Consider the following 24,517-nt stretch of genomic DNA (forward strand, 5'->3'; position numbering starts at 1 on the left):
TCCCTACCCAGGGATCAAACCCAGGTCTCCTGCACTGCAGGCAGTTTCTTTGCTGTCTGAGCCACCAGAAAAGCCCATAGTGTTGGTTAGGAATCTCTTAAAAAGGAAGTATACAGGAAAGACTTAGTAGAATTCTGAGAAGATATATGGACACATATATGTACACACTGAGTAAGCCAGAAATGTTTGCAATAGTTAAAAAAAGCATATTGATATATCTGTGGTGGATTCATGTTGATGTATGGCAAAACCAATACAATATTGTAAAGTAATTAACCTCCAATTAAAATAAATAAATTTATATTTATAAAAGAAAAAATAAAAATAAAAATCTATTATAATCTTGAAAAAAAAAACTACAGGGGAAAAGTGATGGTACAGGGGAAAAGTGATGGGGGAATGGAAAAAGAAAAAGCCTACTGAGAAAAATTTGTATTGAGAAGATGCAGAAATAATAAACAAAAGACTGAAAATATATACAAAAGAATTGAAGCTGAGAGAAATAAATATAAATTCAATAAAACAGAAGGGTAAATAGTACCTGTCATAAAGTATCAATATTTGTATATTCTTTCCAGATCATCCTTTCAAAACTCCTACCCACTCTATGCAGAGAACCTCTGAGAAAACGATGGCAGGACCTCTGTGAGCGGGTTGCTCATTTTCATGGTCAAAGACTTTACCACCTCTCAATTCACAGGGTTTAATTGTAGGGAAAATATCATCAACAAAAGGTCTCATAGTTTAATGCCTCTTTGGCCTTCAAATGAAAAAGACAAAGAGATGAGCAAAGAGAGGCAAGGAAGGGAGTGAGCCTCTGCTTTTAAAGTATCTGATCCCACATTCTCTTAGCTATGGGTTTCAGGCAACATCCAGCATACCCTTCAAGGTGCACCTGAATGGGTGTGTGTGTTTGTGTATGTGGAGGGGGAGGGAAGGAGAGAGAGAAACAGAGAGAGAGAAATGTTGAAGGAATAAGGTGCTATGGTTTGACTATTTGTTGCCCTCGCAAACATTTATTTATTTCATTCAAAATTTACTGCTGAAATCTCATCCCCAATGTAACAGTATTTAGTGGTGGAGCCTTCTCAAACTCTTCCAAAAACAGAAGAAAAGAACACTTCCAAATTCATTTTATGAAGCCAACATCAGTCTGATACCAAAGCCAGATAAGGACACCATGAGAAAAGAAAATTATGGGCTAATACTCTGATAAATACAGGTGAAAAAATCGTCAACAAAATATTAGAAAACTGAATTTGAGAATACACTAAAAGAATCATACACCATGATCAAGTGATATTTGTTGCAAGGATACAAGGATAGTTCGACATTCACAAATTAATCAATGTGATACACCAAATAAACAAAATGAAGGTAAAAATCATATCCTCAAAGGATACAGAAAAAGTGTTTGACAAATTCAACATCCACTTACAGTAAAAACTCTTTTACTAAGTAGGTATAGAAGGATTGCATCTCAACATAATTAAGGCCATATGAAAAGTACACAGCTAACATCATACTTGACTGTAAAAAACCAAAAGCTTTTCCTCTGAAATTAGACACAAAACAAAAATGTCTACTCTCACCACTTTTATTCAACTTAGTTTTGGTAGTCCTATCCAGATCCATCAGGCAATAAAAAGAAACTCAAAACATCCAAATCTGAAAGGAAGAGGCAAAACTGACACTATTTTCAGATTGAAAAGTGAAGTGTTAGTCACTCAGTCGTGTCTGACTCTTCACAACCCCAAGGACTGCAGCCTGCCAGGCTCCTCTGTCCATTGGGATTCTCCAGGCAAGAATACTGGAGTGGGTTGCCATTCCCTCCTCCAGGGGATCTTCCTGACCCAGGGACTGAACCCGGGTCTCTTGCATTGCAGACAGATTCTTTACCATCAGAGTCATGAGGAAAGAAATCCCCTTACATGATATTATATGTAGAAAACACTAAAGACTTCAGCAAAAATATGAGAACTAATACACTCAGTAAAGTTGCAGAAGAAAAATCTGTATACAAAAATCATATGCATTTCTTTACACTAACAACAAACTGCTATAAGAGAAACTGAGAAAACAATTCTATTTACATTTGCATGAAAATGAATAAAATGTCTAGGAATAAATTTAACCAAGGAGGTGAAAGACCTGTACACTGAAAACTATAAACACATCGATGAAAGATACTGAAGATGACTCAAATAAATGGAAAGATATTCTGTGCTCATGGATTGGAAGATCTAATATTACTAATATGCCCATACTACCCAAAGCATCTACAGATTCACTGCAATCCTTATCAAAATTCAATGGAAATTTTCACAGATACAGAAGAAACAATCCTAAAATTTGCATGGAACAACAAAAGATGCTCAATACCAAAGCAATCCTGAGAAAGAATAACACAGCTATAGGTGTCATGCTTCCTGATTTCAAACTATATTACAAAGCTATATTAATCAAAAGAGTATGTTGATGGTATAAAAATGAACACAGAGATCAATGGAATAGAATAGAGAGTCCATAAATAAACCCACATTTCTATGTTCAATTAATTTGTGACAAAGAAGCCAAGAATATACTCTGGGAAAAGGACAGTTTTTTCAGTAAATGGCATGGGGAACACTGGACAGCCACATGCAAAAAATGAAACTGGACCACTATCTTACACCATTCACAAAAATTAACTCAAAATAGATTAAAGACTTGATCATAAGTCCTGAAGCCATAAAATTTCTACAAGAACAAACAGAAAATAAAATCCTTGACACCAGTCTTTGTGATGATATTTTGGATTTGACACCAAAAGCAAAGGGAACAGGAGTAAAAACAAGCAGTTGTGATGGCATAAGGCTAAAAAGCTTCTGTCCAATTAAGGAAACCATCAACAAAGTGAAAAAACAACCTGTGGAATTGGAGAAAATATTTGCATATTATATCTCTGGTAAGGATTATTATCCAAAATACACAAGGAGCTCATACAACTCAGTAGCAAAAAACAAACAATCTGATTTTTTTTAATGGACAGAGAACCTGAATAGACATTTTTTTAAAGAATACATACAACTTGCCAATAGGTACATTAAAACGTGCTCAGTACTATTAATCATCAGAAAATACAAATCAAAACCACAATGAGATATGACCTCATATCCTCTAGAAAGGCATTTATCAAAAAGAAGAAATAACAGGAGCTCAGGAGAATGTGAAGAGACAGGAAAGCTTTTGCACAGTTAGAGGGAATGTAAGTTGATGCAGCCCCTATAGAGACAGTATTGAGGTGCATCAAAAATTAAAAATAGAACTGCAATATGATTTAGGAATTTCACTTTGGGGTATTTATCTGAAGAAACAAAAACACTAACTTGAAAACCCAATGTTCACTGCAGCAACATATGTTCAGTTGCTAGGTTGTGTCTGACTCTTTGCAACCCCATGGACTGCAGCATGCCAGGCTCCTCTGTCCTTCACTAACTCCCAAAGTTTGCTCAAATTCATGTCCACTGAACTGGTGATGCTATCTAACTATCTCATCCTCTGTGGCCCCCTTCTTCTTTTGCCTTCAATCTTTCCCAGCATCGGGGTCTTTTCCAATGAGTCAGCTCTTCTCATCAGGTGGCCAAAGTATTGGAGCTTCAGCATCAGTCCTTCCAATGACTATTCAGGGTTGATTTCCTTTAAGATGGATTGGTTTGATCTCCTTGCTGCCCAAAGGACTCTCAATTCAATTGTGGCATCCAAGCAGCACAATTCAAAAGAATTAACTCTTTTTAGCTTCTTCTATAACCTGGCTCTCACGTCCAGATTTGACTACTGGAAAAAATACCAGATCAGATCAGTCACTCAGTCGTGTCTGACTCTTTGCGACCCCATGAATCGCAGCACGCCAGGCCTCCCTGTCCATCACCAACTCCCGGAGTTCACTCAGACTCACGTCCATCGAGTCAGTGATGCCATCCAGCCATCTCATCCTCTGTCGTCCCCTTCTCCTCTTGCCCCCAATCCCTCCCAGCATCAGAGTCTTTTCCAATGAGTCAACTCTTCGCATGAGGTGGCCAAAATACTGGAGTTTCAACTTTAGCATCATTCCTTCCAAAGAAATCCCAGGGTTGATCTCCTTCAGAATGGACTGGTTGGATCTCCTTGCAGTCCAAGGGACTCTCAAGAGTCTTCTCCAACACCACAGTTCAAAAGCATCAATTTCTTTGGCGCTCAGCCTTCTTCACAGTCCAACTCTTACATCCATACATGACCACAGGAAAAACCATAACCTTGACTAGACGGAACTTTGTTGGCAAAGTAATGTCTCTGCTTTTGAATATGCTATCTAGATTGGTCATAACTTTCCTTCCAAGGAGTAAGCATCTTTTAATTTCATGGCTGCAGTCACCATCTGCAGTGATTTTGGAGCCCAGAAAAATAAAGTCTGACACTGTTTCCACTGTTTCCCCATCTATTTCCCATGAAGTGATGGGACCGGATGCCATGATCTTCATTTTCTGAATGTTGAGCTTTAAACCAACTTTTTCACTCTCCACTTTCAGTTTCATCAAGAGGCTTTTTAGTTCTCTTCACTTTCTGCCATAAGGTGGTGTCATCTGCATATCTGAGATTATTGATATTTCTCCCAGCAATCTTGATTCCAGCTTATGTTTCTTCCAGCCCAGCGTTTCTCATAATGTACTCAAATATAGCTTTGACAATATGGACCTTTGTCAGCAAAGTGATGTCTCTGCCTTTTAATACTCTGTCTAGGTTTGTCACAGAGGAACAAGCCTCTTTTAATCTCATGGCTGCAGTCACCATCAGCAGTGATTTGGGAGTCCAAGAAAAAAAAATCTGTCACTGTTTACACTTTCTCCTCTTTTATTTGCCGTGAAGTGCTGATGATCTTAGGTTTTAGAATGTTGAGCTGTAAGCCAGCTTTTTCACTCTCCTCTTTCACCCTGAATGAGAGGCTTTTTAGTTCCTCTTCGCTTTCTGCCATTAGAGTGGTATCATCTGCGTATCTGAGGTTGTTGATATTTCTCACAGCAATATTGATTCCAGCTTGTGATTCATCCAGCCTGGCATTTCCTATGATGTTCTCTGCATATAAGTTAAATAAACAGGATGACAATATACAGCCTTGACGAACTCTTTTCCCAATTTGGAACCAGTCGGTTTTTTCATGTCCGGTTCCAACTGCTGCTTTTTGATCTGCATACAGGTTTCTCAGGAGGCAGGTAAGGTGCTCTAGTATTCTCATCTCTTTAAGAATTTCCCACAGTTCATTGTGATCCACATGGTCAAAGGCTTTATGTAGTCAATGAAGCAGATGTTTTTCTGGAATTCTCTGGCTTACTCTATGATCCAACAAATGTTGGCAGTTTGATCTCTGGTTTCTCTGCCTTTTCTAAATCCAGCTTGTACATCTCGGAAGTTCTCAGTTCACTTACTGCTGAAGCCTAGCTTGAAAGATTTTGAGCATAACCTTGCTAGTCTGTGAAATGAGCACAGTTGTGAGGTAGTTTGACCATTCGTTGACATTGCCCTTCTTTGAGATTGAAATGAAAACTGACCTTCTCCAGTCCTGTGGCCAGTGATGAATCTTCCAAATTTGCTGAAGTATTGACTGCAGCACTTTAACAGTATCACCTTTTAGTATTTTATAGCAATATATATGAGTCAAACAATGAAAGTCTTCACTGATGAATGGATAAATAAAATGTAATATAGATTTATATCCACCCATAAAAAAGAAGAAAATCTTGCCAGTTTCAACAACATGGATGGACCTCAAGGGCATTATGCTAAGTGAAACAAATCAGACAGAGAAAGAAAAATACCATATAATCTCATTTATATGTGTAATATTAAAACAAAAACAAGTTCAGAGATGCTGACTAGTTGGTGGCTGCCAGAGGTGGGGGATTTGGTGTGGGCAAAGGTAATAAAAGGTATAAATTTGAATTATAAAATTAATAGGTGAAGAGATATAACATACAGCATGGTGACTATAGGGAATACTGTATTGTCTATTTGAAAGATGGCAAGAAAATACATCCTAAACATTCTCACCATGTAAGAAAAATTTTAACTATATATATGGATCTATATATATGGATTCATATATATAGATATAACTAGACTTACTGTAGTGATCATTTATCAATACACACAAACATACAAGCATTATGTTGCACACAGCAAAAAATTTAATGCTGTATCAATTACATCAATTAAAAATTTTTAATAAATCAAGTTTGGAACATGTAGATTAAATAAGCTCCATCCAAACTTCATTTTATAAACTCAACTTAAACCCATCACTTAGATTTTAAAATATCAAATCTCACTAACAACATCCTACAGGGTTGGGAAAGACACAGAAATAGACATAAGTCACCTTCACATGAGATGTAGGCTTCCTCCTTTGGAGAGCATGAACTGTATTTCCATGGGCCGGAAGGACACTGCCAGAGAGAGGTATCCATTTTCCGACACTGAATTAAATCTACCCACCGGGGTCTAGAACCTTCCCTGAGACCAACAGAGGTGTTGAGACTTCCACTGTCGCCACATCCAAGCTGTCTGCAGATCACGGACACAGTGATGTCTTCCATGGGGCTGCGGCAGACACTGCCCCAGGTCCCGTTGTAGAAAACTTCCAGCCACCCAGCACACTGCTGGTCCTCGCTCACCATCCTGAGGGCCAGGAACTCTGAGATTGAAAGGGAGGAGACAGGACACAGTGAGAAACCCACTCAGAGCTCTGGGTTTTCCTCTCTCCCCAAACTTGTGAACACTCATCTCTGACCCAGCTGAGGAAGCAAATCCACTAGATGACCAGAGTCAAACCTGTCTCCTTTTTATCTGACTTTGTCCATCTGTGTCTGTCTTTCTAAATATTTCTACCACCATGATGTAGTGAATATAAACTGAGGAAGACCAACCGGGACACCTGCAGGGAGAGGGAGCTGACTCCCGCTTCCTGACAAAACATCTAAAAGAGTGTATGAAAGGGGTGTGATGTGGACAGTGTGGAGGCAGATAGACTAATGGGCCTGTGACTGTTTCCTTATCTGGCAAAGGGGACTTTACAGATGTGATTAAGGTAAGGACCTTGAGATTACCCTGAAACATGATGGATTAACCACCTGAGCACAGTCTAATCCCAATCTTAGACTCACTATCCTTTAGAGTGGAATACTTTTCCTCGTTCTGGTTAGAGGGAGATGTGAATATGTATAACAGTTAGAGAGGTGGAGCGTTGCTGGTCTGATGATAAACAGAAGGGGGTTATGACCAAAGGCAGGCAGGCAGTTTTTAGAAGCTTGAAAAGACAAGAAACAGATTCTTTCCCAGAGGCTGAGAGGTGATGTGACTCTACTGAAACCTTGATCCCCATCCTGTGAGATTCCTGCTGGATATCTAAGCTACAGAAGTGTAAGGAAGTAAATGTGTTGTTTTAAACCATTAACTATGTGGTAATTTTTTACAAAGCAAAAAAACTAGCACCTTGGCTTTAAGACTTCTCTACCATATGTACCAGAAGAGTGAGCCCTGATTTCAAGGAAAACTGAGAAAAGGCTATGCCAGCAAACACTACTGAGGAGAAAGGACCAGAATCTCAAATGCTGCACGAGGCAGTGAAGGCACCTCGTCTTCACGTCTGCTGGAAAGACAGGCTCCATGGGAGGAAGCCTCCTTCTCTGGTCCTTTCAGCATCTCTCCCTCAGGGTTCAGACCCCCGTCCTCCTGGGCCCTCCCCTCCCCCTGCCTGTGGACAGTGTGGAGTGCTGACCTGAGCAGATGACCCCGGCATCCTCCTTGTGTCTGCAGTCGTGCCGCCCCCAACCCCGGGAAGGGCACCTCCACACGTGGGCCTCCTTTCCTGTGCAATTCAGGTCGTCCAGCCAGATGGGCCCTGATCCTGCCCCGAAGTGAGCAGACCCCGTGGCATTGAGGGCTTCTCCACAGCCCAGCTGCCTGCACACCACGCGGGCATCGTCCAGGTCCCAGTCATCATCACAGATGGTGCCCCAGGAGCCCTGGTCAAGGATCTCCACTCTCCCGGCGCAGGGACCGCCCCCGTCCACCAGGCGGAGCTGCCTGCTGTCTGAGGAGAGAGAAATGGGACAATGGGGCGTCGACCTGGGGAATGAGAAGGGTCTTCTGTCCTGTGGGACCCTCACCTGAGCAGTAGGGGGCGCTCTCCTCTGAGGCCGCAGAGCCTGCAGGTTGAGACAGGAAGTCGTTGCACTGGGGCAGCCCCTGGGTGTGGTTTCCTGAAAAAAGAGCAATGATTAGAAGGTTGGGAAGGTTGAAGAACAGGAAACTCAGTTAAGCAAAATAATTTTTAGGAGGGGAGGGGACTTTGGGGGGAAATGGATACATGTATATGTATGGCTGAGTCCCTGCCTGTTCACCTGAAACTGTAACATTTTTAATCGGCTAAACCCAATACAAAGTAAAAAGTTCAAAATAAAATAATAATAATGACCTAGTGATGGAGCTGAGATGAAAGCTGTAACATACCAGTAAAGTTACCATAATCTTAATGTTCCCTTTCTTTATGAACAGCCCTGGTCGTGACAATGCCACGATTACTGTTTTAAGCCAAGCTTTGCCCTAAGAATGAGTTAAATAAGTTGCTCTGTCCTTAATCCACCACTAAATAGAAGAAGCAAAACAAAATCCTTTCTGAAGGCTTTGTACAATTTTTTAATCTACAATGTTTGTGATTTTAAAAACACATATAAAAGAGATCTCATGGAAAACAAGAGGAAAAAGAAACATTTAAAAAATTTCCCAGGGTATTTGGCTCTTAGAGTTACCTGACAGAGAGTTTATTTATTTTTATTAATTTTTATTTGAGCATAATTGCCTTACAATGTTGTGGTAGCTTCTGCTGTACAGCAAATTTAATACATTATATATACATGTAAGGGTTTCCTAGGTGATTCAGTGGTTAAAAAAAATCTGCCTGCCTAATAGGAGACTGGAATTCCATCCCTGGTTGGGAGGATCCTCTGGAGAAAGAAATGGCAACCCACTCCAGTATTCTTGCCTGGGAAATCCTATGGACAAAGAAGTGTCGCAGGCTACAGTCCATGAGGTCACAAAAGAGTCAGACACAACTCAGCGACCAAACAACAACGAAATATATATATATATATATATATATATATATATATATATATATATATATGTATGTATATATATCCCCTCTTTCTTGGATTTACTTCCTATTTACATCACCACAGAGCACTGAGTAGAGTTCGCTGTGCTATAAAATAGGTTATTATTTATCTATTTTATGTGTTCAGTTCAGTCGCTCAGTAGTGTCCGACTGTTTGTGACCCCGTGAACCGCAGCACGCCAGGCCTCCCTGTCCATCACCAACTCCCAGAGTTCACCCAAACCCATGTCCATCAAGTCGATGATGCCATCCAACCATCTCATCCTCTGTCGTCCCCTTCTCCTCCTGCCCTCAATCTTTCCCAGCATCAATGTCTTTTCCAATGAGTCAGCTCTTCCCATCAGGTGGCCAAAGTATTGGAGCTTCAGCTTCAACATCAGTCCTTCCAATGAACATTCAGGACCGATTTCCTTTAGGATGGACTGGTTGGATCTCTTTGCAGTCCAAGGGACTCTCAAGAGTCTTCTCCAACACCACAGTTCAAAAGCATCAATTCTTTGGTGCTCAGTTTTCTCTATAGTCCAACTCTCACATCCATACAAGACCACTGGAAAAACCATAGCCTTGACTAGATAGACCTTTGTTGGCAAAGTTTATGTGTGCATGCATGCTAAGTCACTTCAGTCATTTCTGACTCTGTGATACTATGGACTAACCCATCAGGCTCCATGTCTACGGGATTCTCCAGGCAATATCTATTTTATACTTAGCATCAATAGTGTAGGGCTTCTGAGTCTGGTGGCTGAGGCAGTAAAGAATCTGCCTGCAATGCAAGAGACCTGTGTTTGATCCTTGGGTTGGGAAGATCCCCTGAAGGAGGGCATGGCAACCCACTCCACAATTCATTCCTGGAGAATCCCCATGAACAGAGGAGCCTGGCGGGCTACAGTCCATGGGGTTGCAAAGAGTCGGATACGATTAAGCACACAGCACAGCACATCAATAGTGTCTATATGTCATATATGTCAATTTCAATGTCCCAATTCACCCCACTCTTCATTTCCCCTCTTAGTATCAATATGATGTTCTCTATGTTGGTGTGTCTCTATTTCTGCTTTGCAGTAAGTTCATCTCTACCATTTTTCTAGGTTCCACATATAAGTGATGTTATACAGTATTTGTTTTTCTCTTTATGATTTACTTCATTCTACATAACAATCCTATTTCAAATCCTAAAAGATGATGCTGTGAAAGTGCTGCACTCAATATGCCAGAAAATTTGGAAAACTCAGCAGTGGCCACAGGACTGCAAAAGGTCAGTTTTCATTCCAATCCCAAAGAAAGACAATGCCAAAGAATGCTCAAACTACCACACAATTGCACTCATCTCACTAGCAAAGTAATGCTCAAAATTATCCAAGCCAGGCTTCAACAACACATGAACCGTGAACTTCCAGATGTTCAAGCAGGTTTTAGAAAAGGCAGAGGAACCAGAGATCAAATTGCCAACATCCGCTGGATCATTGAAAAAGCAAGAGAGTTCCAGAAAAACATCTATTTCTGCTTTATTGACTATGCCAAAGCCTTTGACTGTGTGCATTACAATAAACTGTGGAAAATTCTAAGAGAGATGGGAATACCAGACCATCTGACCTGCCTCTTGAGAAACCTGTATGCAGGTCAGGAAGCAACAGTTAGAACTGGACATGGAACAACAGACTGGTTCCAAACAGGAAAAGGAGTATGTCAAGGCTGTATATTGTCACCCTGCTTATTTAACTTATATGCAGAGTACATTATGAGAAATGCTGGGCTAGATAAGCACAGCCTGGAATCAAGATTTCTGGGAGAAATATCAATAACCTCAGATATGGAGATGACACCACCCTTATAGCAGAAAGTGAAGAGGAACTAAAGAGCCTCTTGGTGAAAGTGAAAGAGGAGAGTGAAAAAGTTGGCTTAAAGCTCAACATTCAGAAAACAAAGATCATGGCATCCAGTCCCATCACTTCATGGCAAAGAGATGGGGAAACAGTGGAAACAGTGGCTGACTTTATTTTTTTGAGCTCCAAAATCGCTGTAGATTGTGACTGCAGTCATGAAATTAAAAGACGCTTACTCCTTGGAAGAAAAGTTATGACCAACCTAGACAACATTTTAAAAAGCAGAGACATTACTTTGCCAACAAAGGTCCTACTAGTCAAGGCTATGGTTTTTCCAGTAATCATGTATGGATATGAGAGTTGGACTATAAAGAAAGCTGAGCACCAAAGAATTGATGCTTTTGAACTGTGGTGTTGGAGAAGACTCTTGAGAGTCCCTTGGACTGCAAGGAGATCCAACCAGTCCATCCTAAAGGAAATCAGTCCTGAATGTTCATTGGAAGGACTGATGCTGAAGCTGAAGCTCCAGTACTTTGGCCACCTGATGTGAAGAACTGACTCATTTAAAAAGACCCTGATGCTGGGAAAGATTGAAGGTGAGAGGAGAAAGGGACGACAGAGGATGAGATGGTTGGCATCGCCAATATGGCATCACCAACATGGCATCAAACAACATGAGTTTAATCTCCGGGAGTTGGTGATGGACAGGGAGCCCTCTTGTGCTACAGTCAATGGGGTCGCAAACAATCGGACATGACGAGCAACTGAACTGAACTAAACTGAACATAACAATCTCTAGGTCTATCCATGTCTCTGCAAATTTCACAACTTTATTCTTTTATGGCTGAGTAATATTCCATTTTATATACATACAACATCTTCTCTATCCATTCCTCCTGTGAGGGACATTTGGGTTACTTCCGTCTCCTGACTGTTGTAAATAGTGCTTCAGTGAACATTAGGATGAATGTGTCTTTTTGAATGATGATTCTCTCCAGGTATGTGCCCAGGAGTGGGATTGCTGAGTCATATGATAGTTCTATTTTTAGTTTTTTGAGGAACCTCCAGACTGTTCTCCATAGTAGTTGTGCCAATTTACATAGCCATGTGTAGGAAGATTCCCTTTTCTGCACATTCTCTCCAGCATTTATTGTTTGTAGATTTAATGATAGACATTCTGACTGGTATGAAGTAATACCTGACTGCAGTTTTGCATCTCTCTAGTAATTAGTGATATTGAACATCTTTTCATGTATTTGTTAGCCATCTGTATGTCTGGAGAAACGTCTGTTTAGGTATTTTTCCCATTTTTCAATTGGGTTGTTTGGTTTGTTGATATTGAGTTGTTTGTGCATTTTGAAGATCGGTCGCTTGTTAATTGTTTCATTTTAGTTGCAAATATTTTCTCCCATTCTGGCAGTTGTCTTTTTGTTCTGTTTATGGTTTCCTTTGCTATGCAAAACCTTTTAAGTTTAATCGGGTCCTATTTCTTTATTTTTGTTTTTATTTTCTTCACTCTAGAAGGTTGGTCAAAAAAGATCTTGTTGCAATTTACGTCAAAGAATCTTCTGCCTATGTTTTCCTCTAAGAGTTTTATAGTCTGACAGAGAATTTAAATAGCCATGATTAAAGTGCACAAAAAATTAACAAGATGTGTGTCTTGGCAGAGAAATGATAACAAAAACAGATGAAAATTCGACAGCTGAAAAAGTTAACAGCTGAAATTAAGAACTAGAGAATGAATCTATCAGCACATTAGATCAATATAAAGTAGAAATAGTAAAATGGAAGATGAGAGGATAAATATTCCTCTATATAGAAAAGCTGGTTACATGGTAAGTGCCTGGTTAACAATACTGTATAACAAAGTTTCCCCCCAAACTTAGCAGTTGAGGGAATTTTTTTAAAATTTTGATCATAATTTCCTGGTCAGTAATTTGGAAAAGACTCAACTTGGCAGTTCTATCTTTGGGGTCTCTCATTTGATCATAATTTCCTGGTCAGTAATTTGGAAAAGACTCAACTTGGCAGTTCTATCTTTGGGGTCTCTCATGTGGTTGCACTTAGATGTTATCTGGGGCTGATATCTCTAAAGATTTGATTGAACTGTGGTTATGTAAGGAAATTCCCTGAAGTTTTTTTGTTGTTGTTGTTTTTGGGGAGGGGGAGGGATAAAGGAGCATCCTATCTGCAACTTAATCCAGAAGGATTTTACATACTCAGGGGGAAAATGGGGCAGGAGAGGGACAAAGCAGGAGAGAGAGGGAAAGCTAGAGCAAGACAGAGAAAACTAGAGTGAGAGAGAGAGGGAGAGAAAAGAAAGAAAGAAAGAAGGATTAAAGCAAAATACTAACCTAACATTTGGGGAATCCAGATAAAGTTCAGAGAGAATTCACTCCTAGAAAACCTTCACTAAAGTAAATACTAGTAACATCAAACCCATAAAATGCCTAGGAGGAAACCTAGGTAAAGATGTGCAAAACATCAGAGAGAAATTCAAGACCGAACTGAATGAAGGGATATATTTTGCCAATGAATTGGGAGACTCAATGTTGTCAAAATAAATCATTCTCAAATTTATATGCAGATTAAAGCTAACCTCAATAAAATTCCCTGATGCTTTTGTGTGTGTGAAACATGACAAGATGATTCAAAATTTATGATGTTGTTCAGTCACTCAGTCATGTCTGACTCTTTGCAACCCCATGGACTGCAGCACGCCAGGCTTCCCTGTCCATCACCAACTCCCAGAGTTTACCCAAACCCATGTCCATTGAGTCAGTGATGCCATCCAACTATCTCATCTTCTGTTGTCCCCCTCTCCTCCTGCCTTCAATCTTTCCAAGCATCAGGGTCTTTTCTAATGAGTCAGCTCTTCACATCAGGTGGCAAAGTATTGGAGCTTCAGCTCAAAAATGTATACAAAATACAAAAGCCAAGAATGACCAAGGCAGTTAGGAAGAACAGCAACAACTGGTGCACTGAGACGACCCAGAGGGATGGTATGGGGAGGGAGGAGGAAGGGGGGTTCAGGATTGGGAACAAGTGTATACCTGTGGTGGATTCATGTTGATGTATGGCAAAACCAATATAATATTGTAAAGTAATTAACCTCCAAGTAAAATAAATAAATTTATATTTTAAAAATAAATAAATAAAATCCAACAATCCTAAAAAATAAATAAATAAAGTTACCCAGACTTACTATGTGTGCTTAGTCACTCAGTCATTTCCAATTCTTTGTGACCCAATGAACTACAGCCCGCCAAGCTCCTCTCTCCATGGGGACTCTCCAGGCAAGAATACTGGAGTGGGTTGCCATGCACTTCTCCAGGGGATCTTCCCCACCCAGAGATCAAACCCAGGTCTCCCGCCTTGCAGGCAGATTCTTTACCATCTGAGCCACCAGGGAAGGTTCAAGATTTACTATAAAATTACAATAATTAAGAAAATGTGGTACAGGTGGAAGGATAGACAAATGATACAGTGGAACAGAAGAGAAAGTCTAAAAGAAGTGTTCAGACATATGTGCCTTTGGTTTATCACAAAGGTGGCACTGAAGTAAGGAATAGTCTTTCCAGAAAAAGATTCTGAGTCAACTGGATGCCCATGTGAAAACATGACACTTGACCCTTATCCTACACAGATATCAATCCTAGAAGTGCTGTATAATTACATGCAAAAGAAAAGTAATTACACTTCTGTGAGATACTCTCAGAGAATATTTTTGTGATTTTGGAGTAGACAAAGTTCTTTCTAGGAGGATATAAGGAGCTCTATGGACTGGAACAAGGGACTTGTTCAAAGCTGAGACAGGAGTACATCAAGCCTGTATATTGTCACCCTGATTATTTAACTTCTATGCAGAACACGTCATGCGAAATGCCAGGATGGATGAAGCACAAGCTGGAGTCAAGATTGCTGGGAGACATATGAATAACCTCAGATATGCAGATGACACCATCCTTATGGCAGAAAGTGAAGAGGAACTAAAGAGCCTCTTGATGAAGGCGAAAGAGGTGAGTGAAAATGTTGGCTTAAAACTTAACGTTCAGAAAAGGAAGATCATGGCATCTGGTCCCATCACTTCATGGCAAATAGATGGGAAAACAATGAAAACAGTGACAGACTTTAGTTTCTTGGACTCCAAAATCACTGCAAATTGTGACTGCAGCCATGAAATTAAAAGATGCTTGCTCCTTGAAGAAAAGCTATGACAAACCTAGATAGCATATTAAACAGCAGAGATGTTACTTTGCCGACAAAGGTCCAACAAAGCTGTAGTTTTTCCAGTAGTCATGTATGGATGTGAGAGCTGGACCATAAAGAAAGCTGAGCACTGAAGAATTGATGTTTGTGAACTGTGGTGTTGGAGAAGACTTTTGAGAGTCCCTTGGACTTCAAGGATATTAAACCAGTCAATCCTAAAGGAAATCAGTGCTGAATATTCATTGGAAGGACTGATGCTGAAGATGAAGCTCTAATACTTTGGCCACATGATGGGAAGAACTGACTCAATGGAAAAGACCCTGATGCGGAAAAATTCTGAAGGCAGGAGGAGAAGTAGATGACAGAGGATGACATGATTGGGTGGTATCACCAATTCAATGGATATGAGCTTGAGCAAGCTGTGGGAGATGATGAAGGACAGGGAAGGTTGATGTGCTGCAGTCCATGGGATTGCAAAGAGTCGGACATGACTGAGTGACTGAACTGAACTGACTGACTGAAGGAGCACTACATGTACAGTAAAAAAGGTGAATGAATTAACTTAAGATGAGTAACTTGGCTCATTAAAGTACACCATACCATTAAGAAAATAAAAATATAAAACAGAATTACACACAAAAAAACATAATAAATATTTATGCCAAAAGTCATTGTCATGGTAATTTGCACCACTGTATTTGTAATAGTCAAAACCTGGCAACAAACTGAAATCTCTGCCACTGGTTGAATGGATCAACGCATGCTCATGTGATCATTCAAAGGAATACTCTATAGTAATAAAATTGAATACAATGTTGCCATAAACAACATCATGAGTGGGAAATTAGACACAAAAGAAAACATTCTGTATGGTTATACATAAAGTTCAAAAACTGGGAAAATATTCTATGGCAGTACAAGTCTTAGGTAAGCAGTCTTCCCTGGAGAGGAGGACACAGCTCTTGGGAGGCAATAGTGATTCTGTGGTGCTGTCAATGTTCTCTTTGTGGATCTGGGTTGGGGAACATGACCTAGATATACACTTACTGTTTGTACTTTGTTCTCTATTATTATCCTTAAAAAATAATGTTTCATAAAAATATTATTCATCTAAGCATTTCTTTCCCTGACATAGCATTTCTTAGCACTTCTTTCCCCTGAAAAAATGAGTGAACAATGAGAAGGTTATGGAGCAGGACCTTACAGAGCCTTCTCAGGACAGACCACCCTCATGTCCTGCACCTGCTTCTGTCTGTAGAAAAGCCTTAGCCAAAGAATAAATTTAATCACAGAAATGAAAATTTTTCAGAAACAAAGGAAAACAGTCAAATCGGATAAAATAATAATAGTTTAACCCTAAACAAAGTCAAGTATTTTTAGTTCCTCCTCATGGGCTATAGCTAACATTCTGAGCCATATCCTTTGAGCTGTTTTGCAGATGCTGAAATCCCAACCAGGTAGTAGAAGTAAATTACATGATGACCAGACTAGTGGGGTGCCATTTCCTTCTCCAGGGGATCTTCCCAACCCAGGGATCAAACCTGAGTCTCTTGCATTGCAAGCAGATTCTTTACCATCTGAGTCAACAGGGAAGCCCATAATCTTCTTCATCTTGCACAATTCTAAGAATTGGCCTCAAGGAAATGGGAACAGACCAACACTAGAACTGATGATTAACTGTATTTCAAACAATAAAGGTGACACTGATCAGACCTATTTCAAGATGACTGTCGGAGCTAGCTGTACTATTCTGCAGGTAACCTGTCCCCTACCTCCACCTGTGCACTCCTGAAATTCCCATTTAAAAAGTCTTGTCCCTGATCAGCAAGGGGGAGCTAGTTCTTTGGTACATTAGTCCTCTGTCTCCCCAGAACTGCTGGTTTCCTCAACAAAGCTATCTTTAATTTTATCCCACGCTTGTGTCTCAGTATTGGATTCTTGAGTAATGAGCAGCTGAAACCTGAGTTCAATAATTTCACTACAGAATATCTTCCTTTTTAAGCCTGTTTTCCCTTACTCTCTGCTTTGGGGAAATTTCACTCCATGAGAATCCTAAGTATAGTAGCCCTTCCCTCTCTTACCTGAGCAGATCACAGAGGCTGTGTTGCCATGGGAACAGTCAGGCCCACCCAAGGCAGTCACAGGACAACTCCACAGGAAGGACTCAGCCCCTGAGCAGTGAAATCGGGCTGTTGAGATCTGATCACCTCCTTCCACCAAGTGTGGTCCTCTGGGGGTGGAGATGGCAACTCCACAGCCGAGCTGACGACAGACAACATTGGCATTGGCCAGACTCCAGTGGGAGGCACAGAGCGCTCTCCATCGTCCAGAAATCTTCATCTCCACCTGCCCCTCACATTGAGAGGTGCCGTTTTTCATAAGCTGGACTTCTGTGTACACTGAGAGAAAAAGACAGGATTTCAGTAAAATCTGATTTCTTTTTTAGCTTGAACTGAGTTTACACGGAGGTTAAGTCCTGATGTGCATCTCACCTGAACAGACAACCTGAGCAGCTCCACTGTGGAGACACGTGCCTCCTGGACAGGGCACCCTGGGGCAGGACCAGAGCTCAGGCTCCCCCCCATCACACCTGAACTCTTCAGCCCAGACCTGGCCATCGGACTCTCTGAATGGCATGTGTCCCAGGACAGACACAGCCTTGCCACATCCCAGCTCTGCACAGATGACCTGGGCAGTGGGGAGTGTGAAGTTTCCATCAGACACTGGGGTCCAGGCTTCTCCAGAATGCACTTCTACTCGCCCTGAACAGGGTCCATCCCCTCCAGCCAGACGCACAAATCCTAAGAGAAACAAAGAACAACAAACCCAGTGAGTGTTCATGAACCTGGCTTGACAATTGGAAACAACATTCACAGGCGTGAGATGGAGTGAAAGCTTTTCTTCCCAACAGTGGAATAAGAGGGGATAAGAAGAGAGAATTTGACTGTCCTTGTCAAACTGCATTTTCATGAGCAAGTTTCTGAAGAGATATCCAGAAGGATTGAAGGATCAGTTCGGAATGGCTGAATCCCGAGAATATATATTGGTTAGGAATGTTAATTCCTATCTGGGGCATGGAAACTACAGTGCCCAAAGAAACTGCACAGTGGTAGTCATTCAAACATGTGTGCAGAGCTGAAGTGAGAGTGAAAAAGGTCCATGTGGTTCAAGAGCTTAGAGGCCTAAGAGCCAGAGAAGTTTAGAAGTTTAGAGGACCATCCTGAGATTTCTGGGGCTAAAATTCTGGCCAGTTTTCTCTCAGAGCCAATATTCAAGTCACTAAGGACAGGGAATATCATACGGGCTGGATCGGAGTGCAGGTATTATAATCTAATTGTGAAAGAAGTTGTCCACGGGTAAGTTTAGAAATGACAAAAGCTCAGAGAGTCATAGGAGAGGGAGGGAATTGTCCTAGCCATCTTTCTTAAAAACCTAGGATTTATCAAGACACCTGGGAGAAAGTGAGGTCTCAGTGGGATTATGCAAGACAATTGAGTTAGTTGATTACTTCATACTAGACATGAGATTCTCAGCAAATGTGAAAGAGTAATGATAATTTAATGTATTCTAACCTTATCTATATGCTAACTGCATATGCCTTTCCTATTTGGATTTCTGAGATAAGAAGCCAGCAAGCTATAAAAAAGGAGAATTAGAGGAAGAGAGCAGACAGCAACAAAGCCATATATACTTTCAGTTCAGTTTAGCTCAGTTCAGTCCCTCAGTCATGTCCGACTCTTTGTGACCCCATGAATTGCGCACGCCAGGCCTCCCTGTGCATCACCAACTCCAGGACTTCACCCAAACTCGTGTGCATCGAGTCAGTGATGCCATCCAGCCATCTCATTCTCTGTCGTCCCCTTCTCCTCCTGCCCCCATTCCTTCCCAGAATTAGGGTCTTTTCCAATGAGTCAGCTCTTCGCATGAGGTGGCCAAAGTATTGGAGTTTCAGCCTCAGCATCAGTCCTTCCAATGAACACTCGGGACTGGTCTCCTTTAGAATGGACTGGTTGGATCTCCTTGCAGTGCAAGGGACTCACAAGAGTCTTCTCCAGCACCACAGTTCAAAAGCATCAATTTTTCAGCGCTCAGCTTTCTTCACAATCCAACTCTTACATCCATACATGACCACTGGAAAAACCATAGCCTTGACTAGATGGACTTTTGTTGGCAAAGTAATATCTCTGCTTTTTAATATGCTGTCTAGGTTGGTTACTAGGTTGCTGTCTAGGAAGGTTACTTTCCTTCCAAGGAGTAAGTGTCTTTTAATATATACTTTAGAGATTTCTAAATTGCAAACGCCTCAATAAGAATGAAACATAAAAACATTTGGGGGAAAAAAGACTTGTTCAACAAGATTTTAACACTTTTTATCCCCTGTGCTCCTCCCATTTGCCACATAACCCTGCTACCCTTTCTGATTTCTCCCAATGCAGAAAAGAAAAAACAAGCTTAAGAGCTGCAAATAGATGGAAAGGAGACTCCAAAAGGAAAGAACTTCTGTAGGGAGCGAGGTGGAGTGAGTGGCAGGTTAAATGGGGAGTGGATGGAGTATGAGAGAGAGAGACCAAAAAAAGACTGATGATAATGATTTCATCCTTCAGAGACCATATTTTGGATAGAGAAAAGGTAATCCAATAGGAAAAAAACCTGCACATCATAAAGAACAACTTTTCAAATAATTTTCCTGGTTTCTGAGTGTGCTCATAATTATTTATGTACATGGTGGAATTTGTTCTGGTGAAGGACTCTGATTGCATACATTTGTGAACTTTGAAGTCCCAAAAAGAATGATGTAATAGAATAAAAATCGACTATAGAGAGCAGGTGGAGAAGGCAATGGCAACCCACTCCAGTGTGCTTGCCTGGACAATCCCAGGGACAGCAGAGCCTGGTGGGCTGCTGTCTATGGGGTCACACAGAGTCAGAGATGACTGAAGCGTCTTAGCAGCAGCAGCAGCAGCATAGAGAGCAGGAGAGAACAGAAAATGCACTGCAGAAATTAAAGAATTGAAGGATTAGCTTGACCACTCATACAAGAATGAATGATGAGACAGAGGATGATCTGCTTGCCTTTTATTGTTAATCCATTTCCATCTCCCCAGAGAGGCCTAAGTTAGGACCCCTAATCTATTCTGGCTGGGAGTTTGGTCACAGGATACACATCCTAGATAAACCATTTTTAATTAACTGTTTGTTGTTGTTGTTGTTGTTGCTCAGCCACTCAGTCATGTCTGACTCTTTGCTACCCCATGGACTGAAGAATGACAGGCTTCCCTGTCCTTCACTATCTCCCTGACTTTGCTCACACTCATGACCATCGAGTCGGTGATGCCATCTAACTATCTCATCTTCTGTTGTCCCCTTCTCCACCAGCCTCCAATCTTTCCCAGCATCAGGGTCTTTTCCAGTGAATCAGTTCTTCATATCAGGTGACAAAAGTATTGGAGCTTCAGCTTCAGCATCAGTCCTTTCAGTGAATATTCAGGGTTGATTTCATTTAGGATTGAGTGGTTTGATCTCCTTGCAGTGCAAGGGACTCTCAAGAGTCTTCTCCAACACCACAGTTCAAAAGCATTAGTTTTTCAGTGTTCAGCCTTCTTTATGGTCCAACTCTCACATCCATACATGACTATTGAAAAAACCATAGCTTTGACTAGATGGACCTTTGTCTCAAAGTAATGTCTCTGTTTTTTAATATACTGTCTAGGTTTGTCAGCTTTTCTTCCAAGGAGAAAGCATCTTTTAATTTCATGATTGCAGTCACTGTCCACAGTGATTTTGGAGCCCAAGAAAAAAAAGTCTGTCACAGTTTCCATTTTTTCCCCGTCTGTTTGCCATGAAGTGCTGGGACAGGATGCCATGATCTTAGTTTTCTGAATGCTGAGTTTCAAATCAGCTTTTTCACTCTCCTCTTTCACTTTCATCAAGAGGCTCTTTAGTTCCTCTTCACTTTCTACCATTTGGGGTGATGTCATCTGCATATCTGAGATTGTTGATATTATATTAATTCCATGAGATTAAAAATTTAGAAAGACAAAGAGAGAAGTATTTCTTGTATTCTGTTTTATATACCCTGATAAAAGTTACATATTCAAATAGGTGCTGGATAATCAGTAAAGTCTTAGGACATATTAAGATAGAGACTTCTGAGATATATTATTTCTTTTTTATTTTCTACTTGATTTTAAAATTTACATAGAAGAGTGAGTGTGTGAAAATTCCAAGAAAATTATTAAATAGAAGGCTGAATAGGAAAAGGAGTACATCAAGGCTGTATATTGTCACCCTGCTTATTTAACTTATATGCAGAGTACATCACGAGAAACTCTGGGCTGGAAGAAGCACAAGCTAGAATCAAGATTGCCGGGAGAAATATCAATAACATCAGATATGCAGATGACAACACCCTTATGGCAGAAAGTGAAGAGGAATTCAAAAGCCTCTTGATGAAAGTGAAAGTGGAGAGTGAAAAAGTTGGCTTAAAGCTCAACACTCAGAAAACGAAGATCATGGCATCTGGTCCCATCACTTCATGGGAAATAGATGGGGAAACAGTGGAAATAGTGTCAGACTTTATTTTGGGGTGCTCCAAAATCACTGAAGATGGTGACTGCAGCCATGAAATTAAAAGACGCTTACTCCTTGGAAGGAAAGTTAGAACCAACCTAGACAGCATATTCAAAAGCAGAGACATTACTTTGCCAACAAAGGTCCGTCTAGTCAAGGCTATGGTTTTTCCAGTAGTCGTGTATGAATGTGAGAGAAGGACTATGAAGAAAGCTGAGCACCGAAGAATTGATGATTTTGAACTGTGGTGTTGGAGAAGACTTTTGAGAGTCCCTTGGACTGCAAGGATATCCAAACAGTCCATTCTGAAGGAGATCAGCCCTGGGATTTCTTTGGAAGGAATGAAGCTAAAGCTGAAACTCCAGTACTTTGAGCACCTCATGTGAAGAGTTGACTCATTGGAAAAGACTCTGATGCTGGGAGGGATTGGGGGCAGGAGGAGAAGGGGATGACAGAGGATGAGATGGGTGGATGGCATCACTGACTCGATAGACATGAGTTTGAGTGAACTCAGGGAGTTGGTGATGGACAGGGAGGCCTGGCGTGCTGCAATTCATGGGGTCGCTAAGAGTCTGACACTACTGAAAGACTGAACTGAACTGAACTGATGTGAATGAGTAAAGATATTAAATATAATAAAGATATATCCTTGTCTGGTCTCTTGCTGTGTAGACATCTTGGGTCCTTAGGAACACATAGCATCTTCCACACCACACCTGGACCTTCAGTGCTGCTCAGAGAACCTCAGAGTTGCCTTCCTCAGCTCCCATTGCCATTCCCCTTCCTCCCAACTACTATAAAACCTGTTCCACCTTCTTCAAAAATTACATTTGTCCTCTTGCTCAAATAAGCCCCCAAACACAAGTCTCTTATATCACTGAAATCATCAAATATAAACTACATAATCTATCATAAAACACAGAAATTCATGTTTTATTACCTCCACCTTTGACTTGCCAGTGCATGACTAAGTGTTCCTCCAAAGTTTGCATTTATTCAGATATCTTAAAGGAAAAATTGGGGAGAGAGACTTCTAGTAACAATGAAAGAATATATGACTTGGAGCATTTCATTCACAGTTCTCTAGTTCTACCATCAAAGAACTATGAACATTTACAACTAAATTTCCAAAGGAAACTTGAAATCTGCCACAAATCCATAAGAATCTCTGATTTGTTAAATAATATCCCTTTAGGGATCACCTCTATATATGTAAATGATATCCTCCTATAGTAAGAGTAACCTCCACTCCTACTAGCTTAGTGAAAAATAATGTCTCACATTGTTTGTACAGAAACAACTCCACCCAGGAAAGTACATCCTCATTCTTGTCCCTGCCTCTCATAGCCTCCCTGTGCAAAGAGAATGTGTATGTGGCAGTTACCAAATGTTTCACTCTTACAAAAAGTGAATTATGAAAAAAAATTATGAGGATTTATTTTAATTGGGAGAATGAATAAAGCTATTTTAGCGTCAGGTAAGTCCACTGGAGACGAAAAGAATAGCAGAGACTTATAAGAGGAAAGTATACGATGCTCATCACTCATAGCCACAGTGCACTCAGGGAGGATGGGTAGGCGTCTGAGTCCTCTCTAGCCCACCTATCTCCCATTGCCCTGCTGATCAGACACCAGCTTTCTTGGAACTTTCCATTTTCTCAGCCTGTGGACAAAGAACTGACCATACCTGAGCAGATGACTCCTGCATCTTCTTGATGATCGCAGTTGTGTTGCTGCCATCCCCAGGTAGGGCACCTCCACACTTGGGACTCCTCTCCTCTGCAGTTCACTTCATCCAGCCAGATGGGCCCTGATCCCCTCCCGAAGAAGGAAGAGACAGTGGCGTCCAGGGCTTCTCCACATCCCAGCTGCCTGCACACCACACGGGCATCGTCCAGGTCCCAGCGGTCATCACAGATGGTGCCCCAGGAGCCCTGGTCAAGGATCTCCACTCTCCCAGAGCAGCGACCACCTCCATCCACCAGGCGGATCTGTCTGCTGTCTGAGCAGAGAGAAATGGGACGCCAGGGGTTGGGAAGGGTTTTCTGTCCTCTAGGACCCCCACCTGAGCAGTAGGGGGCGCTCTCCTCTGAGGCTGCAGACCCTGCTGGTTCACACACGCAGTCGTTGCAATGGGGCAGCAGCTGGGTCTGGTTTTTTATACCAGTGGCAAGAGAATAATAAGGTTGAAGAATAGGTAGAAAATAAAACAGGAAGTAAGTAAGTTGAAAACACTCTAGTGAGTAGTCTGAGACAGAAGGTGGTACAAGGTTCTATCAGAGTTAACATTCTGATCTGTAGAGTTCTGCACAGCATCAGAGAAAGATTTACAGGAAATGTTAGTCTCTCTACCCGGAGCAGTTAAATGAGTTCAGAGTCACAGGAATGAGCTGGCAGCTGGATGGATTCCTTTCAAAGCACACACATTTTGATGCCATTGACCTAAGAGTTAAAGGGGTTGAGTAAAGGGAGTGGAGTTAGGAACTGGCCTTATCAGATGCCTCAGATAGCAATCATGAATCCTCTACCATTAGAATCCTTCTCCTTGGTACAGTCATTCAGAACTGAAAAACAAATGGATTCTGTGATATCTTGGTTTACCCCAGAATATTTCATTTGTGGTTCTAAGCTTCAGACTTCAGATCTGGATACTTACTTTCAAAGAATGTGATCTCTTTGAGTTGACTGAACAACTTTGCAAGAGGGATGATGTCAGGGAACATTGACAC

The 24,517-nt window shown here is 41.1% G+C and overlaps 1 protein-coding gene across 1 annotated transcript in view; it reads right to left on the reverse strand.

Moving 5' to 3' along the window:
• LOC147372851 (antigen WC1.1-like) overlaps positions 1–24,517 on the reverse strand; it is a 64,589-nt gene that overhangs the window by 6,906 nt on the left and 33,166 nt on the right. Inside the window, exons 8-13 of the mRNA XM_086402113.1 lie at positions 23,476–23,790; positions 17,712–18,020; positions 17,301–17,618; positions 8,181–8,273; positions 7,790–8,104; positions 6,392–6,706 (exon numbers count right to left, since the gene is read on the reverse strand). Coding sequence (XP_086258239.1) covers positions 6,392–6,706; positions 7,790–8,104; positions 8,181–8,273; positions 17,301–17,618; positions 17,712–18,020; positions 23,476–23,790 — 1,665 coding nt within the window. The remainder of the gene's footprint in view (positions 1–6,391; positions 6,707–7,789; positions 8,105–8,180; positions 8,274–17,300; positions 17,619–17,711; positions 18,021–23,475; positions 23,791–24,517) is intronic.

Source organism: Bos grunniens, chromosome 5, assembly GCF_055505025.1.
Source record: "Bos grunniens cultivar Pamir isolate PY7600 chromosome 5, Bosgru_T2T1.0, whole genome shotgun sequence".
Classification (NCBI taxonomy): domain Eukaryota; kingdom Metazoa; phylum Chordata; class Mammalia; order Artiodactyla; family Bovidae; genus Bos; species Bos grunniens.